The 20276-nt window shown below is 49.3% G+C and overlaps 1 protein-coding gene and 1 long non-coding RNA gene across 3 annotated transcripts; one reads left to right on the top strand and one right to left on the bottom strand.

The window, feature by feature from the left end:
* Window positions 1-15913, bottom strand: LOC129548297 (uncharacterized). Of its 2 annotated transcripts, XR_008684331.2 has the most exons (4): window positions 15389-15913; window positions 13683-13885; window positions 1574-1673; window positions 1-236 (listed from the first exon to the last, which is right to left on the bottom strand). It is a non-coding gene; the product is annotated as an uncharacterized LOC129548297 (long non-coding RNA). The 2 variants fall into 2 exon arrangements; XR_008684330.2 differs by lacking the exon at window positions 1574-1673.
* Window positions 15914-16173: 260 nt separating this feature from the next.
* Window positions 16174-19685, top strand: CSTB (cystatin B). The gene is made up of 3 exons (XM_055414846.2): window positions 16174-16364; window positions 18795-18896; window positions 19337-19685. Exons 1-3 carry the CDS (start codon window positions 16299-16301, stop codon window positions 19463-19465), a joined length of 297 nt encoding a protein of 98 aa, XP_055270821.1. The 5' UTR covers window positions 16174-16298; the 3' UTR covers window positions 19466-19685.
* The last annotated feature ends 591 nt before the right edge of the window (window positions 19686-20276 follow it).

The following is a 20276-nucleotide window of genomic DNA, read 5'->3' as shown; positions in this document are numbered from 1 at the left end:
AAGACTCGGCTGTGATTTATTATGGCAAAAGGATTCAAAGCACAGGGAAAAGGTTTAAAGAGCGCGTGTTCCCCTAAATTCCCAGCAAACAGCTATGACAACACATTGAATGTCAGAAGGAGCTTGTTAGAGATCAAAGTCTGGAGCTTTTAGGGGATTTCCCTGGTGGTCCAGTAGTCAACACTCTCCACTTCCACTGCAGAGATCCCTGGTCTCCCGAATGACTCGAAACACCACTAAAAAGTTAAAACAAAACAAAAAGCTCAGAGTTGTTATTATGAGCTGGTCGCAGCACCCTCTACCAGACACACCCAAATTCCAGACTCCCACAGGGAAAGCAGATGTTCAGCACCTGCTGTGTTGTTGGTCCAAACGCCTTAGGCCCCTGAGTCACTCTTATCACAATTAGGGTGAAGGGGTTGTTGTCGTTCACTCACTAAGTGGAGTCTGACTTTTTGTGACCTCATGGACTGCAGCATGCCAGGCTTCCCTGTCCTTCACTATCTCCTTAAGTTTGCTCAATCTCATGTTTATTGAGTCGGATGCCATCCAACCATATTATCCTCTGTCTCCCCCTTCTCCTCCTACCCTCAGTCCTTCCCAGCATCAGGTCTTTTCCAGTAAGTTGGCTGTTTGCATCAGGTGGCCAAAGGACTGGAGCTTCAGTTTCAGCATCAGTCCTTCCAAGGAATATTCAGGATTGATTTCCTTTAGAATTGACTGATTTGCTCTCCTAGCAGTCCAAGGGAGTCCAAGACAAGAGTCTTCTCCAGCACCACAATTCAAAAGCATCAATTCTTCAGTGCTCAGCCTTCTTCATGGCCCAACTCTCATATGCATACATGGCTACTGGAAAAACCATAGTTCTGACTGTACAGACATATGTCAGCAAAATGATGCCTCTGCTTCTTAATACACTGTGTATGTTTGTCATAGTTTTACTTGCAAGGAGCAAGCGTCTTTTAATTTCCTGGTTGCAAGTGAAACAGAGCAGGACCTATGGTCCTTGCCCCCTGCCTGCCCCCCATGCCTTCTGCCTGCCTTTTGTACATGGAAAACTTTAGTCAAAGAATAAGTTTAATCAGAGAAATAAGAACACGTGAAAACAAAGAAAAACAGTCTAAGGAGACTAAGTAATAATAGTGTAGTCATTAAGCATAGTCAAGGACCTTGAGTTCTTTCTCAAGGGCTATAGATAACATTCTGAATCATATCCTGTGAGCTGTCTTATAGATACCAAAACACCAGGTGAAGAAGTTAACTACATGATGACCAGATTGTACCCAGGACATGAGCTGCCACAATTCCGAGAAATGACTGCAAAGAAATGGGAACAATTGTACCCTGGAACTGAAGATTAACTGTACCTAAAATAACCAAGATGATGCTGGTCAGGCCACTGATGACCAATTTGAAGATACTGTGCTCTTTCTGCATGTAACCCCTCCACCCCAACTCTGTCTATAAAAGCTCTCAACCCCTGCTTCTCAGGGGGTGGGAGTCGGCCTTTGGACAGATGTCTGCCACCCTACCCCCCAGACAGTTGTCAAAATCTGAAATAAAGCAAACTCACCTTTCTGCCAACCTGGCCTGTGTATTGGCTTTTGAGCGGTGAGCAGCCCGACCCACACACTATTCAGTAGCATAGTGACCATCTTCAATGATTTTGGAGCCTAAGAAAATAAAATCTGCCTTTACTTCCACTTTTTCCCTGGGGCTGAACTCCAGGAGTTGGTGATGGACAGGGAAGCCTGGCGTGCTGTGATTCATGGGGTTGCAGAGTTGGACATGACTGAGCGACTGAACTGAACTGAACTGGAGGCCATGACCTTAAGTTTTTGAATGTTGAGTTTCAAGGGAGATGAGGAAAACCCCCAAATCCAGGTTCCCAGCTAAGGGTCAAACTCATTTGTTGGACTCCCTAAGGACAGCAGTCAGGCCTTATATTAATGCTTTTCTGCACAGGCAAGGTAGTAAATATTTCCATCTCTGTGGGCCAAAACAACTGCTCCTTTGGTGCATAAAGTAGCTACAGGCAACATGTAAATGAATGGATGCACTCTGCTCTAATAAAAATTTATTTACAAATACAAGTGATGGGCCAGGATTAGGCCCAATGATTATAGTTTGCCAGCACATGGCGAAGAACGTCTCAACTTTTAGGAAATAACGGTGACGTGTTCGGTGAGAGTTAAATGTTGTGATGTCAATAAATGGATTAATGATCATATACATGTGGTACATAAGCAACTATGGCAAAATGTTAGCAAGGATTGACTCCAGGGGAGAAATACAAGTGCTTATTGTCCTATTCACCCAACTTTTCCTGTTTGAAAAAGCTATTTAAGTTTTTCACCAGCAGGGGCACTGTTGAACAGGACAAGATTCCTGCCTCACCAGCCAGGACTCAGCAGAGATGCCAGGCAGTAAAGTTAACAAATTCTTGCACTCCAGAGAGGACAGCGCTCTGGGAAAAGCCAAAGCAGGAAAAGGGACAACAAAACCCAAAGAAAAGAGCAATTTTAATAGACATTCAGTGAACTTCCAACACAGAATTTCACCAAAATAATATAATGAAATGGAGCAACATATACTTTAAAAATATTGGGTTGGCCAAAAAGTTCAATTGGGTTTTTCCCTAAGATGTTATGGAAAAAAGCTAAATGAACTTTTTGTGCAACTCAACATATTTGACAGTGTATACAGCTACTAGACGCTGACAGCTAATGAAGGATTTCTTGCATATTCAGTGGAACTAAAAAATACATGTTTTTGTTCAGATGAAATAAAATTTATATTTTAAGGCAGGATGAGAAAATGAAGCATAAATTCTGTCCATTCGGGCCTCCTTCTGCCTTTGATGGCCAAGTGCATCCAAATTATACATTAACCAGACCTCCTCAAAGGTGGGAATGCCTGTTCAACCATAAAGATCATTTTTGTTTTGTTTTTCTGATGCTGGCACTGTGACTTCTTAGAAGAATAGCATTCTTCTCCAACTTCGCAGGGGGTCATGGTGGCTGGCTGCTGGCTTTGCTGCCTGGACTATGTATCCTTGATGAACTGTATCTAAAATGTCAGCATGTCATTTTGAGGGATGGTTCTTTGTCTCGAAAATGTATATGACCATGCCTTTGACTTCTAACAGCCAGAAGAGTCTTCAGAATTTTCTGTAAAACTTTTTCCTGGCTTATAATCCTCAATTTGGCTCAAATAAAATTCTATTTTTTCTTCTCATCAACTGAATTTTCCTCGACAATTCTACAGGCAAAATTATCCTTCTTTAAGAGACCTTCCAAAATCCACTGTGCATCACAGGCAAGACCCACCCATGGATGTTAATCAATGGCAAAAGGGTGATGACAAATACGATATTCTTATAGCCTCAAGGTACTTATTGGTTAATGGGAAAATTAGTAATGTTATAATGGAGAAACCCCGCAGACACGCCTCCACTCAAGACGGAGATCTACAGCACCAGCGAGACGTATGGACGTCACATGCCCTCAAAGTGACGCACTGAAAGGACAGCATCACTTTGGTGGTGTCCCTGCCCCAAACACACAGCCTCCACCTCATCAGGAGAAACATCAGACGCGCCCAAACTAGGGCCATTCCTCAACATAGGCAGTCCACCCTCTTTAAATGTGTCAAGGGTATAAAAGGCGAGGGCTGGGAACCTGTCCCAGGTTGAAGTCTGCTCAGAGGACTTGACCAGGAAGGGCCAGGTGGAAGGAACCTGGGCCAGGAGGACTCTAGTGGGAGTGCAGTGAGACGGGCCTGGATTCTGGACACAAGCTCCTCATAGGGCATCTCAAGGCTCACTTCCTGCTTTGGTAACTACTATGTTTAGGATTGTGTAAGAGTTTAAGGGTGTCCCTGGTGGCTCAGATGGTAAAGAATCTGCCTGCAATACAGGTTCAATCCCTGGGGCAAATCCCTTGGTGAAGGGAATAGCAACCTATTCCAGTATTCTTGCCTGAGGAATTCCATGGACAGAGGAGCCTGGCAGGCCGTAGTCCATGGGGTTGCAAAGAGTCTGATATGGCTGAGCAGCCAATACTTCAAGAGTTTAACATTTAGGGAAACTGGATGAAGAATTCAAAAAAACCCTGTAGTATTTCTGCAGCCTAAAATTATTTCAATATAAAAAGTTTTTTAAAAAAAATTAAAGTTTAAAAAGAAAGAAAAGCAAGGGACTTCCCTGGTGGTCCAGTGGAAGACTCCCAGCTCCCAATGCAGGGGGCCCACGTTTGATCCCTGGTCAGAGAAGTAGATCCACGTGCTGCAGTGAAGACCGAAGAGCCTGCATGCCACAACCAAGAAACAGCGCAGCCAGACAAAGAAATAAAAATGAATATTTAAAAATTAGAAATCAAGAACAGAAATCTGAGAAGACTTGGGGGAACGAGGTATTTTCCCATTTCTACAAGCATTATACACCCCCACCCCATCCTACCCCAAGGGCAGGGTTTTTCTCCGCCCTGCTTGTCTGCACCCAGGACGGCGCCTGCGGGGTGTCAGTGTGCAGCACAGATGGGAATGGCTCACTAGGCACAAATGAACAGCAGAAGTGCGCTCACGTGTTCGACGAATAACAAAAGCCAGCATCTCTCAGCTCCCGCAGCATCGTGGGGAGCCACTTCCCATCCTGAGGTTGCCCTGCTTGTGCTCATTTTCTGGGACATGGAAAAACCCCTGGTTATAGATCCTCTGTGTCTTCCTAAGTCATAGGCTTTCAACTCCAGACCACCTTGGTGCAGACCGGAAGGCTGTGTGTGACACTCTGAAGCACAACTTCATATCTGTGCTAGGAAGTGTGTGTGCTGAACCAGGGAGGGACTCCGTTCCCTGGACAGGCTGTGACAGAGTGCCAAAAATGGAGTGGCTTACAACAATAGAAATGTATCATCTTCCAGTTCTGGAGGCCAGAAGCCTGAGATCAAAATGTTCTCAGGGCCACGCTTCCTCTGAAGGCCCCAGCGGAGGGTCCTCCCTGCCTCTTCCTGATTCGGGGGCTCCTGGTGTTCCTTGGAGTGTGGCCGAGTCACACCTGCCTCTGCCTGCATGCTCACACGGCCCCCTCCCCTGCAGCTCTGTCCTCACACGTCATTCTTTCTGCCTCTCTGTGTCCTCTCATTTCCTTGTAAGGACACCAGTCACTGGATTTTGGGCCCAAGCTCGTCCACTATTAACCCCACCTCCTTACATAATTACATCTTTGAAGAGCTCATGTCCAAATTAAGGTTCCATTCTCAGGTTCTGGGTGGATGTGACTCTGAGGGGACACTGTTGAACTCATTACAGAAGGGATAAAGAAGACAAAATAACTGACAGTCACCACCACCTAACGAGTGCCTACCACGTGCGAGGACTTACTCTTAAAGTATATAAAGCCTCTGTAAACGCTAAAAGAATCCTGCAAGGAAGGGATGGATCTTGCACTTTTAAAATAAATATTCATTGATTTATTTGGGGGCACTGACTGTTCGTTGTGGTATGAGGGATCTTTAGCTGTGGCATTTGAACCCCGGCCCCCTGCACTGGGAGCACAGTCTTAGCCATGGGACTGCCAGAGAAGTCCTGACTTCTGCACTTTAGTAGGTGGAATGCAAAAGTAGGAAGTCAAGAAACACATGGAGTAACGGGAAAATTTGGCCTTGGAGCACGGAATGAAGCAGGGCAAAGGCTAATAGAGTTTTGCCAAGAGAACGCACTGGTCATAGCAAACACCCTCTTCCAACAACACAAGAGAAGACTCTACACATGGACATCACCAGATGGTCAACACTGAAATCAGATTGATTATATTCTTTGTAGCCAAAGATGGAGAAGCTCTATACAGTTAGCGAAAACAAGACCAGGAGCTGACTGTGGCTCAGATCATGAACTCCTTATTGCCAAATTCAGACTTAAATTGAAGAAAGTAGGGAAAACCACTAGACCATTCAGGTATGACCTAAATCAAATCCCTTATGATTATACAGTGGAAGTGAGAAATAGATTTAAGGGACTAAATCTGATAGATAGAGTGCCTGATGAGCTCTGGACGGAGGTTCGTGACATTGTACAGGAGAGAGGGATCAAGACCATCCCCAAGAAAAAGCAATGCAAAAAAGCAAAATGGCTGTCTGAGGAGGCCTTACAAATAGCCGTGAAAAGAAGAGAAGCAAAAAGCAAAGGAGAAAAGGAAAGATATAAGCATCTGAATGCAGAGTTCCAAAGAATAGCAAGGAGAGATAAGAAAGCCTTCCTCAGCGATCAATGCAAAGAAATAGAGGAAAACAACAGAATAGGAAAAACAAGAGATCTCTCCAAGAAAATTAGAGATCCCAAGGGAACATTTCATGAAAAGATGGGCTCAATAAAGGACAGAAATGGTGTGGACTTAACAGAAGCAGGAGATATTAAGAAGAGGTGGCAAGAATACACAGAAGAACTGTACAAAAAAGGTCTTCACGACCAAGATAATCACGACGGCGTGATCACTCACCTACAGCCAGACATCTTGGAATGTGAAGTCAAGTGGACCTTAGAAAGCATCACTAGGAACAAAGCTAGTGGAGGTGATGGAATTTCAGTTGAGCTATTTCAAATCCTGAAACATGATGCTGTGAAAGTGCTGCCCTCAATATGCCAGCAAATTTGGAAAACTCAGCAGTGGCCACAGGACTGGAAAAGGTCAGTCTTCATTCCAATCCCAAAGAAAGGCAATGCCAAAGAATGCTCAAACTACCACACAATTGCACTCATCTCACACGTTAGTAAAGTCATGCTCAAAATTCTCCAAGCCAGGCTTCAGCAATATGTGAACCATGAACTTCCAGATGTTCAAGCAGGTTTTAGAAAAGCCAGAGGCACCAGAGATCAAATTGCCAGCACCCACTGGATCATGGAGAAAGCAAGAGAGTTCCAGAAAAACATCTATTTCTGCTTCGTTGACTATGCCAAAGTCTTTGACTGTGTGGATCACAATAAACTGTGGAAAATTCTGAAAGAGATGGGAATACCAGACGACCCGACCTGCCTCTTGACTAACCTGTATGCAGGTCAGAAGCTACAGTTAGAACTGGACATGGAACAATAGACTGATTCCAAATAGGAAAAGGAGTACGACAAGGTTGTATATTGTCACCCTGCTTATTTAACTTATATGCAGAGTACATCATGAGGAATGCTGGGCTGGAAGAAGCACAAGCTGGAATCAAGATTCCCGGGAGAAATCTCAATAACCTCAGATATGCAGATGACACCACCCTTATGGCAGAAAGTGAAGAGGAACTAAAAAGCCTCTTGATGAAAGTGAAAGAGGAGAGTGAAAAGGTTGGCTTGAAGCTCAACATTCAGAAAACAAAGATCATGGCATCTGGTCCCATCACTTCATGGGAAATAGATGGGGAAACAGTGGAAACAATGTCAGACTATTTTGGGGGGCTCCAAAATCACTGTGGATGCTGATTGCAGCCATGAAATTAAAAGACGCTTACTCCTTGGAAGGAAAGTTATGACCAACCTAGATAGTATATTAAAAAGCAGAGACATTACTTTGCCAACAAAGTTCCGTCTAGTCAAGGCTATGGTTTTTCCAGTGGTCATGTATGGATGTGAAAGTTGGACTGTGAAGAAGGCTGATCGCCTAAGAATTGATGCTTTTGAACTGTGGTGCTGGACAAGACTTTGGAGAGTCCCTTGGACTGCAAGGAGATCCAACCAGTCCATTCTAAAGGAGACCAATCCCGGGTGTTCATTGGAAGGACTGATGCTAAAGCTGAAACTCCAATACTTTGGCCACCTCATGCAAAGAGTGGACTCACTGGGAAAGACTCTGATGCTGGGAAGGATTGGGGGTGGGAGAAGGGGACGACAGAGAATGAGATGGCTGGATGGCATCACCGACTTGATAGACATGAGTCTGAGTGAACCCCGGGAGTTGGTGATGGACAGGGAGGCCTGGTGTGCTGTGATTCATGGGGTTGCAAAGAGTCGGACACGACTGAGCGACTGAACTGAACTGAACTGAACTGAGGTGAGCAAGGGGGCTTACAGGGGATGCTCTTGCTCAGTGTCTGTATGAGACAGGTGAAGGTAACACCCAGGCCAGCCCGTGTGCCCACCACAGCTGTGGGCGCCCCATGTGCGGGCCAGGACCGCTTCACGGGTGGCAGGTGGTTTGTGTGCCCAGTTAGCAGCATGGGCTGAGCACAAAGGCTGTGCCCAGTGTAACTCAGGTGCTGCCTTCATGAGATGCTTGGTACTCTTAAAACAAGGGCCTTAGGACTCATTTGCACATGCATTAGACAGCCCGGCAGATCCGGCTGCGGCCTGTGGTCATGGCCCTGCCGCTCCTCCTCCCAGACCCCCCACCCCACCCCCTTGCCCCCTGCTGCTCCAGGACTCACACCCACTCACTCCATACTGGCTGCTTCTCCCCCATATTCATCCCTCAGTTGTTATTATAGAAGATTAAGGAAATAGGAGACGTTAGGGGAGGGAACCAACCCTGGTCTCATGCACGCGTGCTAAGTCGCTTCAGTCCAACTCTTTGTGACCCCGTGGACTGTAGTCTGCCTGGCTCTTCTGTCCATGGGGTTTTCCAAGCAAGGATACTGGAGTGGGTTGCCCTGCCCCACTCCAGGGGATCTTTCCAGCCCAGGAATCAAACCCAGGTCTCTTATGTCTGCTGCAATGGAGATGGCAGGTTCATTACCATTAGCACCATCTGAGAAGCCCGTGGTCTCGTGGTCTAAAGGAAAAATTTCTGACAGATCTGTTCTCTATTTTCTGTGCATAGGATTTTTATTAATGATATGTCAATTAAATAGAATCTATCAATTGTATTAACCACATGATACTGACTGTTTTGAAACAGCTTCTCAACAACACATCTAGCATTCTCCCATGATGTCATTTACTCCTCAAAAATGAACACTATTCCAAAAGAAAACGTTTTTTTCCTAAAAACAAAGAGTCCTGGGACTTCCCTGGTGGTGCAGTGGCTAAGATCCTGAGCTCCCAATGAAAGGGGGGTTCGATCCCTGGTCAGAAAACTGGATCCCATATGACATAACTAAGAGTTCACATGCCACATCTAAGACCTGGGAGAGCCAAATAAATAAATAAACATTTAATTTAAAAAAAGAGTCCTTTAAATAAAACTTTGGAAAAACACAGAAATTCACAGAGTGTTGTTAAATACCCATTCCCCACCTCTAGTGATGGCTACTGTCAGCATCAGTGAGTGTCCGTCAATCCCACAGATGCCTGGGCCCCACCAAGCCCCAGGGGCTTGGAGTCTAAGAGGCTGGGAACTCAGGGTTACAACAAGCACCCAGGGCTGCCAACAGCAGGGCCCTGGAAGACACAGCTCTATAGACACTTTTCCCAACGACACAGGGCTCCTCGCTGTGGGCAGAGGCTGGGCAGTGAGGGGCTTCCACATTCTGGGATGGACATTTTTATACTAATAGGTAAATCTCTGTCCCTCCATTAATTTTCCTTTGAAAAATTCCTAGCATTGCCCGCTTTCGTTGTGAAGTTTTATTTTTGATTTACAGAAGTGTGTGACTGTAACTGAGCAGGACCCTATGGGGCCTTCTCGGGACAATATGTATATGTGAGCTCAGTCACATCTGACTCTTTGTGACCACATGGACTGTAGCCTGCCAGGTTCCTCTATCCATGGGATTTCCCAGGCAAGAAAACTGGAGTGGGTTGCCATTTCCTCCTCCAGGGGAATCCTCCCAACCCAGGGATCAAACCTGGTCTCCTACATTAGCAGGTGGATTCTTTACCATTGAGCCACCTGGGAAACCCAGACCGTTCCCTTACCATCCTCCGCCCACTTCTTGTCTGTAGAAAAAACTTCAGCAAAAGAATAAATTTAGAGGAGTGAGAACATGCAGAAACAAAGGAAAGCAGTCAAACAAGACAAAATAGTAAGTTTAGCCATTAAAGACAAGGCTCTTTGGGGAATACCATAGAAGTCCAAAGATTAGAACTTGGCACTTTCTCTGCTGGGGGTCCGGATTCTGTCCCTGGGCAGTGAACTAAGAGCCTGTCAGCTATGTGATGTGGCCAAAAAACAAAAAAAGAGAAGGACCTTTATTTCCTCTTTAAAAATCTATGATTAACATCCTGAGTCATGTCCTTTGAGCTATTTTAGAGATACTGAAACACCCACCCGGTGGAAGAAGCTAACTTCATGATGACCAGGCTACAGCCATGATGTGAGCTGCTCCATCTTGCACAATTCTGAGAACTGGCCTCAAGAAAATGGGAACAAACCAACGCTGGAAATAAAGATTAACTGTACACAAAGTGATCACGAGGATGCTGATCACACTACCACATGACTGACTTCAAGGTGACTGTCCAAGGGAGCGTGTCTGACTCCAAGACGCCTGTCAGCGCCGACTGTGTTGTCCCACACGTGGCTCCCCCTCCACCCCGACCTTACACCCCTGGGACTCCCCTTTGAAAGCTCTTGCCCCCTGATCAGCAAGGGGAAGTTGATTCTTTGGGACACCTTCTTCCCAGGATTGCTGGCTTCCTCATGACGGCCATCTTTCCTTTGACCCAACACTTGACTCCTAGCATTGGATTCCTGGATGACAAGCAGCTGAACCTGAGTCTGTAACATAAAGAGTCAAATGTTTATTCAGTGCCTCCTTTGTGACAGGTATGGAGGTGGGAACAGTCCCAGTGCTGTCTGTCTGCTGGGCATCTGGACAAGCATCCGTGCATCATTAAGAGACACACACAGAACAGCTGGGTTGGCCCAGGACAGGTCAACAGGTGTACCCAGAGTGTCACCTGCCCCGTGTGGGTCCCAGTCTTTCCTTTCTGATTATTCTGATGCTTCTAAGCTGAGAAAAGCTTTTGCCTACGTTAGTTTATAGCAACAGCCCTTCACCATGTATATCTGTTTCCTCCCTGAATTCTGCACCTCCCTCCACCTTTGAGAGGGGGCTCAGGGCTGCCTCTGCCCAAGTTGGCTGCTTCAAGGGGCCTGGCTCAGAGGTACAGCCTCTCTCTGCTTTGCCTCCAGCTCACCTAGGCTGTCAGGCCTGTGATGGGTCCTAATGCAGGAGGCGGAGCAGAGATGTGCCCACGTGGGGTACCAATTTTCAAGTTTATATCTACTGATATTCCCCGTGCTACTGAAGATAAATAGTGAAATTTAATAAATGCTTAGTTGTTTAGATGTTTCATCTTTTTTATTCTTTTTCCTCCATCCTCCTCTGCCCCACCCCCGCCCTGTCAGAGGATTTCTTGGGCTAGAATTTAATTAGCAACAGACTCTGGGGCTGGAGTTTTTGCCTGATGGATGGAACAGAACCAACTGAAGAGAACAGGGCACAGGTGCGTGAGTCACCCTCCTCAGCATGTCAACAGGGATGCACATAAGCTGGGGTGGGAGGGGAACGGAAGACGCCCTTTTGGACCATTTTGAGCTGAAGGCAATCAGGACCCAGTGGATCCAGAAAACATTATTACCTCTTCCTTAACTTTCCTGGTGGCTCAAACAGTAAAGAATCTGCCTGCAATGCAGTAAACCTGGGTTCGACCCCTGGGTCGGGAAGATCCCCTGACGAAGCTACCAATATTCTTGCCTGGAGATTTCTGTAGACCGAGAAGTCTGGCGGGCTACAGTCCACGGGGTTTAAGAGTTGGACATGACTGAAGTGACTTAACAACATACCAACCAGAAGAAGAGCTATTATTAGAGATAACTTTTTTATCTGACTTACCTGCACAGCAGGGCTAGCACTGACTACCAACCTCGCTCTCCGCATCTCCCTGTGAAAAGCCCTCCTCCCTCACGGAGCCCCAGGGCCCCAACCTATTCCTCAGCTCAGGGTGCCATAGAAGCCTCAATTGCCAGACTCATCAACCTTGGTCTCAGAGCTTTGGGGCTCCTGTATGTCAGAAATTAAATTTATATTTCTCCTGTTAATGTCTGGTATCAATTTAATTATCAGTCCAGCCAAAGAATCCAGCAGCGAAGAAAGGACAATGTCTGCAGCTCTACAACTGTCTTTCAGGAAAGAAGGGGCCATGAGACACTGAGAAAAAGCCACCATGGCGTCTACTGACTCTGGGAAAATCAGAGATCACAAGGGAATCTTCAAAGTTGCTTTAATTTAAAACAATTTTTTGGCTTCACTGCACAGCAGGCACATGGAATCCTAGGTCCCCAACCAGGAATTGAACCCATGCCCTGTGCAGTGGAAGCATGCATAAAGTCTTAACCACTGGACTTCCTAGGAAGTCCCCTAAATTTTGATCCTTCTGAATACAGATTTCAAATTGAAGTGAATGGCCCCCGGGATCTACGTGAAGAGAGAGGAACCTCACTCTCTTCCCCAGGCTCCAGTAAGATGAGAAGCTGTGGCCTCAAGGAATGAGAGAGAGACATCAGCATTTTTCAGGCCCTTTGGCAGAAAAAGGAATGCTCATTATGGGTGAGATTTATGTTTGTTTAGTTATTACACACAGCGACAGTGGTAACATTATCCATTCACCCTAGGGCTCAGGCACCAACCCAGGCATTTTATGTCCATTAACTCGGTGCTTAATTTAGACACAGAGAGGTTCAGCAGTTACTCCCGCGCCACACAGCAGGCACACGGAAGGGCTGGATCGGCGTTAAACCATTTGACCTTATAGCCTGCCTTCCATGGCAGCTTGAAAACACGTCTGGACCCAAGCCTGCAGCAGTAAAGCAACACTGACTTCATAAAGAAGCAGGAGACACTGGCTGTGTTATTGTTGTATTGTCGCTCAGTTGTATCCAACTTGTGTGTGTGTGTGTGTGTAATACAATTTTATTAAAGCATAACGGAGACAGAGAAAGCTTCTGACACAGGTATCAGAAGGGGGCGGAAAGAGTGCCCCCCTGCTAGTCTCTACCTGGATGTTATATAGTCACTAGCAGTCTGAACTGAACTGAGCAGACTGTTAATCGTATCCAACTCTTTTGTGACCCCATGGACTGTAGCCCACCAGGTTCCTCTGTCCATGAGATTTCCTAGGCAAGAATACTGGAGTGGGTTGCTATTTCCTCCTCCAGGGGATCTTCCCAACCCAAGGATTGAACCCGCGTCTCCTGCATTGGCAGGTTGATTCTTTACCACCAAGCCACCTGGGAAGCCTGGACACTGACTATACATACAGACAATGGCCAGACCACGTACACGTAACTAGAGAACTCTAACCCACAACCTCTGCAACAACCACCCAGAAGCCAGTCCACAGCCTCTACAGCCACCAGCCAGGAACATCACAAGTCACCCATGACTGCCATCTTCCCTAATTTTTGATACTCCCCTTTCTAACCTAGGACAACCAGAGAAGGTCAAGAATGCTCCCAAAATCAATCACACAGGAACCTCAGCTTATACCAAGCCTGCCCACAGCTTCTCCAGGCCTGAGGCACACCTAAGCTTTCCTCCTTTCTAGTACAATCTGTGCCCTTCTCTGCCTGCCTGTGAGGCTCTGCCAAAACCCAAGTCAAAGTGGAGGACCCCGGCTACAGCTAACTCTAAAAAACAGCCATCCACAGGTGTGTTACTCTCCTACTTGTTTTTATTTTTAAAATAAAAAAGTCCATTGCGGCATGGGCTTTCTCTAGTTGCAGCGAGTGGGGGTTACTCTCTAGTTGTGGCAAGTGGGCTTCTTACCGTGGTGGCTTCTCTTGTGGCAAAGCACAGGTTGTAGGGAATGTAGGCTTAGTAGTTGTGGCCTGGCCCACCAGCTTAGTTGCTCCACAGCATGTGGGATCTTCCCAGACCAGGGATCGAACTTGTGTCCCCTGTGTTGGCAGGCAGATTCTTAACCACTGAACCACCAGGGTAGTCCCCTTATATTTGTAAAAGGTGAGCACCTGCAGACCAATTCAGCAGGGAAAGAGGTCACGCAAAGGGAGGCATCTCAAGGTGGGCCACTCCCCCCAACAACCCCCATCCCCTAGCTGTAGAATGACAAAAGCCACAGAACTGCTTTCCTTGCCCTTCTTGCTCATTATTTTCTGATGTTTTGTTTTCAACACAGAGTTTTCCATTTTTATGGGGTCAAAACTCTCATTCATTAAATTAAGAATTATGGGAGTCTTGAAATGGAGTCCTGTGACTTCAGAGTCATGCCCAGGTGTCTCTCTTATCTTGCCTGCTTGTCCTAGCCAGACCTGTTCCATCACATTCTGTCTAATCAATAAAGAGCAGTGAAGGTCAGGGGCCTGGCGCCAGTGTCCCAGTCAGCATCACTGCTTGTGGGCTGCTCTGAGTCATCTTCCAGGTAAGATAACCTTTTACAGAGTACGCTGAGACAGCCCTGCGGTCACAGACCACCTGATCAGACAGCCAGGCCATAAATGATTAAGACAATAACCCCAGGCCTTCCCTGGTGGTCCTGAGGCTAAGACTCCACACCCTGCAGAGGGCATGGGTTCAGTTTCTGACCGGGGAAATTAAGATCCTAAGTGCCAGGCGATGTAGCAGAAAAAAAAAAAAAGTTCCAATTCAAGGCTACCACCTGCTTTTAATGATCTTTTATTTATTCATTGGTAGTTCTTCATATATTCTTATCAGATATGTGTAATGAGAATATTTATTCCAGTGGATGGTTCATCTTTTCATTCTCGAAAAACTATCCTTCAGTGAATAGTTCTTTCTTTCCATTAAATGCAAATGATCAGTTAAAAAATAAATAAAAACTGCGAACTCAGAGACTTCCCTGACAGTCCAGTGGCTAAGACTTTGCCCTCCAATGAAAGGCTGCATGTTCAATCCCTGGTTGGGAAACAAAAATCCTACCTGCCTTGCAACCTAAAATACAAAACATAAAATAGAAGCGATATTGTAACAAACTCAATAAAGACTTTAAAAAAACCCCAAAACGCTCACTCAGACCAAGGAGGGTGGATCTAAGGCTGTCTCCCCCTCCCTTGCTTTGCCGCAGCCCCTGCGGTCAAAGTAGCTCTCTGAGCTTGGGCCTTTGCTGGGTGTCAGTGTCTCCTTCCCTACCTCCCCAGGGCTCAACCTCACCTGACCTCCCATGCTTCCCTGAATTTACAGACCAGCCTCTGCCCTGGCAGGTCCCAGAAACGCTCCTCTCCCCACACACCTGCTCGCCTGCCGCTCCCACTGAGGCTCCACGCTGGGCCCCCAGAAGGCAGGGCTGGCCTGCACCTGCAGAGTCAGCCCCCAGGGGTGGCAGAGGCCTAGCGCCCACTGAGGGGCAGCTGGACCTTTCTGATAGGCCAGTCCTGTCCAGAGAGCTCCCAGCACAGACCCACCCTGCCCCAAAAAGTTAGGAACCCTTTCTTTCCTGGATATTACAGGTACTCTAAATCCTAAGGGGAATGGCTGGAACCAAACCCTTTACTCACGCCCTCCCCGTGACCCCCACCCGGGCCTGAGGCCCTGGGAGTCATCGCCTCGCCGCCACTGGACTCCTTTGTGCCTCTTCTGTCCGTCCCCGTCAGCCCTTCACCCTGTCCTAGGGTCACACGCCCATGGTGGGCACAGCAGACCAGCACAGGTAGGGCGCTGAGCCAGACCTAGGGATGAGGGGCGCCGGGCAGGGGCTTCTATTGCCCTCGGCCCTGGGCAGCTCTCAGGGCCAGCTCTCGGCTCCTCTGCGAACCCAAACACCTCTCATTTCAAGACCCATCGCTGTCATCCTGTCATCGCAGACACCGGGTCAGAGTGTGGGCACCTGGAAGCCAACGCAGGAGAGAGGGTCTGGGGGCCCTGAGTGGCCCAGGAGGCCGAGAGGAGGCAGGCTGGACCACCTGCACCCCGCGTCCTGCCCGGCTCGAGACGCGGAAACCTAGACGAGACCCACAGCTCAGCGCCCACCGCCGCGGGGCGGGGACCACCCCTCTCCCGGGACCCTGCAGGCCGCGCCCCCGCCCACACCCTCTGACTCAGCCGCCAGGGAGGACGACACCAAACCCCGGGAGGGGGGACAGCCCAACAGCACACGGCCCTTGGTTCGGAGACAGTGCCCATCGGGGGTCCCGGGCTGCGCCGTGCTCCTGCCCACCTCAGCCGGCACTGACCAGCACGGCCGGAGCTCCATTCCCTTCCGGGACGCCCCGCACCCCACGTCCGGTCCCGGGTCCCCCCCGCCGCGCGCTGTGGTTTCGCCCGCACGGCACATGACCGCCGCGCCAGGCCTGGGCGCTCGGCCCCGCTCGACCACTCCCCCGCGTGTCCGCTGCTCCGGCGAGAGTCCGCCGCTCCCGCGTGACCGCCGCCCGGTGTCCGCACGCTCCCGCCCCGCCTGCCGCCGAGATGATGTGCGGAGCGCCTTCCGCCACGCAGCCGGCCACGGCCGAGACCCAGGCCATCGCCGACAAGGTTCGGGCTGCGGGGGACGGATGGGGTCTTGGGGGCCGGGGGCGTCCGCAGGCATCCCCGCTGGGACGGAGACGCTGCGCCCGAGCGCATCCGTCCCTGAGCCGGGCTGGACGCAGGCGGATGCACCTCCCTGCCTGCGAAGCTCTCTGGTGCGAGGTGTCCACTGGGTTAGGGGGCGCGAGGTGACAGGGAATAGCACTTAAAGCGCAAAGGATACGGCAGGCGGGGTGAGGCCTCCATGCGTGAGTCTGGGGTCCGGGTCCCAGGCGTCCGAGACTCGGGCTGGACTGAGTGTAGCCCTTTCTGTGAGTTTGAAGTGGTCTCCAATAAAAAGTTTAGAAACAGGAAGTAGTTGGGTCGAGGAGGCAGAACCCGGTTCACACCCTGGTCAGCTGTCCAGCCCTCTTTCCAGAAAAACACTTACACCGGAGGATCAGGTTGGGGTGGGGTGAGGTGGGCTTGTCCTGCCTGTCATCACAAGTAGGGCCCAGGAGGCTCGAGTTCTGGTAAGAAGAGACCCAAGACAAGCTTCTGCCCTTTAACCTTCCTCCCTGGCTGCTGCCTCCTAAACCTCGGCCCTGAGCTCAGCCCTGTCCTCTCTCCCGCGGTTGGGACCATCTGACTGCGGTAAAGGAAGGGGCTGAGTCAGTCTCCTGAGACCTGTGGAAAGGAGGAATTTACTGGGACTCCCAGGAGAGCCAAATAGGAGGATGTTCCTAGCTTTTCCCCTGTGGCCACTCAGAGAGCCCAGCCCTCCCGGCCTCTTGCTGGGTCTCCAGGCAGGAGAATCCCTGCTGGTCACCTGAGCTTTGAATGAGTGTGAGGCCCCTCGGGAGATGAGAGTTTCTGTCACTAGGGCCTGCACTGGGGGTCCATCCCTTGAGAGTGGACCATCCTCACTGCCCCTGGGAACAGGGAGACCCTCTGTGTGCTGGGTGGGCTCTGTGAGGGGCAGGGGCACCATCTGGTGACCTTTAGTACTGAAGCTTTCATGAACAGGTGAGGAGAAGTGAGGCCAGAGGCAGACCTGTACCAACCACATCCAGTCCTATCCTAGGGCCCTCCCTGGCCTTCTGCCCACTGGTCACTCTGGTCTGGGAACAGACAGCTTCCTAGTGACCTGGGGCCTTCTCAGCTTTCCTTAGCTCCAGTCCAGCCCATCTTTCTCCTGGTCGGAGCTGTGTCGGTGGCCTGCTGTCCTGCAGGCCTCCACCTCCCCTGCTCCACCACCTCCACCTGGGCTTCTCCCCAGTCCTTGCACAGGGTAGGGTTCTTCCTCTCCACTCCTGAAACAGAGAGGTGATTCCATTCCAGACCCCCAGGAGGGTCTGTGGGTGTCACTAGCCCCTCCCTGGTCAGGTAAACTGTCTGAGGGTCAGTTCCCTGCACACCTAGCAGGAACAGAGGCTACAGAGGTGAGTGTTCACTCGAAGGTGGGCCCAGGCCCAGGGGACACACCCAGCTGATCACCTGAGCGCCCTGGCAAACTCAGAGGGAACAGGCAGCCAGATTCTCACTACCTGACCCTCCCTCTGATCCTTCCCTCCACTTCATTCACAGGGAGCGCCCCTCCCTGAAGGCCTTTGTCAAGTGACTCACTGACATGTATGATGGTGATCCCCTTGACTCTCCAAGCAGCACACACCTGGTCTTAACTGAACTCCTCCGACCCCCACAATTGGTCTGAGCATTCCAGCACAGTCAGCAAGCTCCTGTGGCTGTCAGTGGTCCAGACAGCAGCCTCAGCGCTTGGAAGGTCGCTTAGGTTTTCAAGTCAAGACGAAACAACCTGCTCTCCCCTTCCTCCTTAAAAATTCTCAGTTCCCCAAAGGCCAAGACCCTGGAAAACACAACTGATCTGAGAGTAAGATTAATATCTGACAGCAAAGATCAGAAACAGTCTATGCCCAAACGCCCTACAACCTAGAGAGACCATCTAAAGCTGCAGCAAAGAGTTTTTTCCTACAAAAGTGTTTTATCTGCTGCATATTCTGTAACAGAAGAAATTGGGATTACATAAGAAAATTAAGACACATCAATAAGATGGAATGTTAAATTTAATGTTAAATTTTAACATTTTAAAATATTTTAGTTTTCAAAGAGTAATTAAAAACTGTATACTCTTTCAAATGAAGGTTTGAGTGAAAATGGTAAGGTATGAACTTATATACACTGTTGTAACCATGAGAATATAAACTATCCATGTCTGGGAAAGAAAGGGCTAATGATACAGGCAAATGATACCATTGAAACCTCAGCAGAATTAAAGAACTGTTTTCTGTACTTGAAATCAGGGCAAGCATTTTAATGTGTCTGCTCAGCTGTGAAGAACAAACATGCTCTAGAAAGTGTGTAGAATGTGGGCATTAGAGTTCAGCTGTAACATCTAATACAGGTGAGCTCACCTGTCTCCCTTCTTCCCTTCCCCAGGTGAAGTCCCAGCTGGAGGAGAAAGAGAACAAGAAGTTCCCAGTGTTCAAGGCTCTGGAGTTCAAAAGCCAGTTGGTTGCTGGGAAGAACTACTTCATCAAGGTGGGGTGTCCCCCTCAAAGGAATGTAGACCCTGAAGTGGGAGCTCACAGGTGTCCAGGGCAGGAGTGCTCAGCCGGGTCCTGTGGCAGCCCTCAGCTTCAGGGGGTTGGTGACTGTCTAAAATGAGCATGCGTGTGCAAGCATGTATGTGTGTGTGTGCACGTGTGTGCTGCAGCTGCCTTGGAGGAGAGGACCAAGCTTCTTGGGGGCCGCAGGGCTCTGCTGAAGTGAGTGTGGGTGAGGGGTGCTGGCTGGGCACCGAGGGCATCCCTTGCACTTGAAGGAGGAAGGTGGCAATGTCCTCAGCCCAGTCTCTGGGGACACGAAGGGACGCAGCCTCCAGACATCCAGGGCCCTCCTACTGGTCCAGCCAAGGCCAACGGAGCAGGGGGACTTGGGGTCAGAGGCCCCACCGGCCCCTCACTGGACTCTCCTTTCAGGTTCAAGTGGATGAGGATGACTTCGTGCACATCCGAGTGTTTGAAAGCCTCCCGCACGAGAACAAGCCCGTGGCCTTGACCAGCTACCAGACCAGCAAAGGCAGGCACGACGAGCTGACGTACTTCTAGGCCCGGTTTTGCAGAGTCCATCACCCACGTGGGTCTCTCCTCTGCAGACCTGTCTGGGACCAGACGCGGTGCCCCTTGGGGTGGGGTGGTGTCTCTGTTCCATGCTTTCGCTGTGTTCATTTTTTTCTCCCAATCCATGATTTTAACTAATCTGTGATTTTTTCTTTCGAGGGGGGCTTGTGTTATCTTTAACTAAATATGTGTTTTCTGTTTTCACAAATTGTCTCTGTTGGGTTTTTTCTTCGTCTGAAGCTATAATCACAGTAGGGAAGGGTCAGCAGGGGAGAGGTGTCCTGGGTGGAGCCCCCGCTGGGCCTCCTGCCGCCTGAGACCCCTTCCCTGAGGAGCCGAGGTGGGGGAGAGGGTGGCCCAGGTGGCAGTGGGCAGGTGGTACACCCAGGGTTCCAGCAGCCTGTGCTCTCACCACAGTTCCACACACCGTCATGTTAACTGTGTTGTGTCTCCAGGTCTCAGAACCCCCCACCCCACCCAGTACAGTAAGAGGGGTTGAGAAAATCTGACCCTAGAGCATTAGTTCTAGATGGACTCAGATACAGTCACGCATTTCTGCTCGGGTAGAGACGCACAGATGTGTGCAGGGAGGCGGTGACCCGCAGGGCCCGCTGAACGCCGTGTCCTGTGAGTCCGGCTCCGACTACCCACTGACTGCCCGGGGTGTGCGCTGGGTCTGTCTCAAGGCTTCCTGGTTTCAGCAGCCGGTTACTATCGTTAGTGAAGTCAGTCCAGTGCTGTGTTTGCCGTGTGTGTGTGTGTGTTCATGTGCAGTAGAATAGCAAAGTGCACCCTGTGT

The sequence above is a fragment of the Moschus berezovskii genome, chromosome 1, assembly GCF_049115385.1.
Source record: "Moschus berezovskii isolate FMDL1 chromosome 1, NW_MosBer_1.0, whole genome shotgun sequence".
Classification (NCBI taxonomy): Eukaryota; Metazoa; Chordata; class Mammalia; order Artiodactyla; family Moschidae; genus Moschus; species Moschus berezovskii.
The sequence above is the reverse complement of the archived record's forward strand: the minus strand, read 5'-3'. Positions and strand labels throughout refer to the sequence as shown.

What these genes read in the sequence shown, in the direction of transcription:
- CSTB (XM_055414846.2), top strand. Translation starts at nt 16,299, where the DNA reads ATGATGTGCGGAGCGCCTTCCGCCACGCAGCCGGCCACGGCCGAGACC. An exon ending in CCCAGGCCATCGCCGACAAG is followed by an intron (nt 16,365 to 18,794) that starts GTTCGGGCTGCG and finishes TCCCTTCCCCAG; the next exon opens with GTGAAGTCCCAGCTGGAGGA. An exon ending in GGAAGAACTACTTCATCAAG is followed by an intron (nt 18,897 to 19,336) that starts GTGGGGTGTCCC and finishes CTCTCCTTTCAG; the next exon opens with GTTCAAGTGGATGAGGATGA.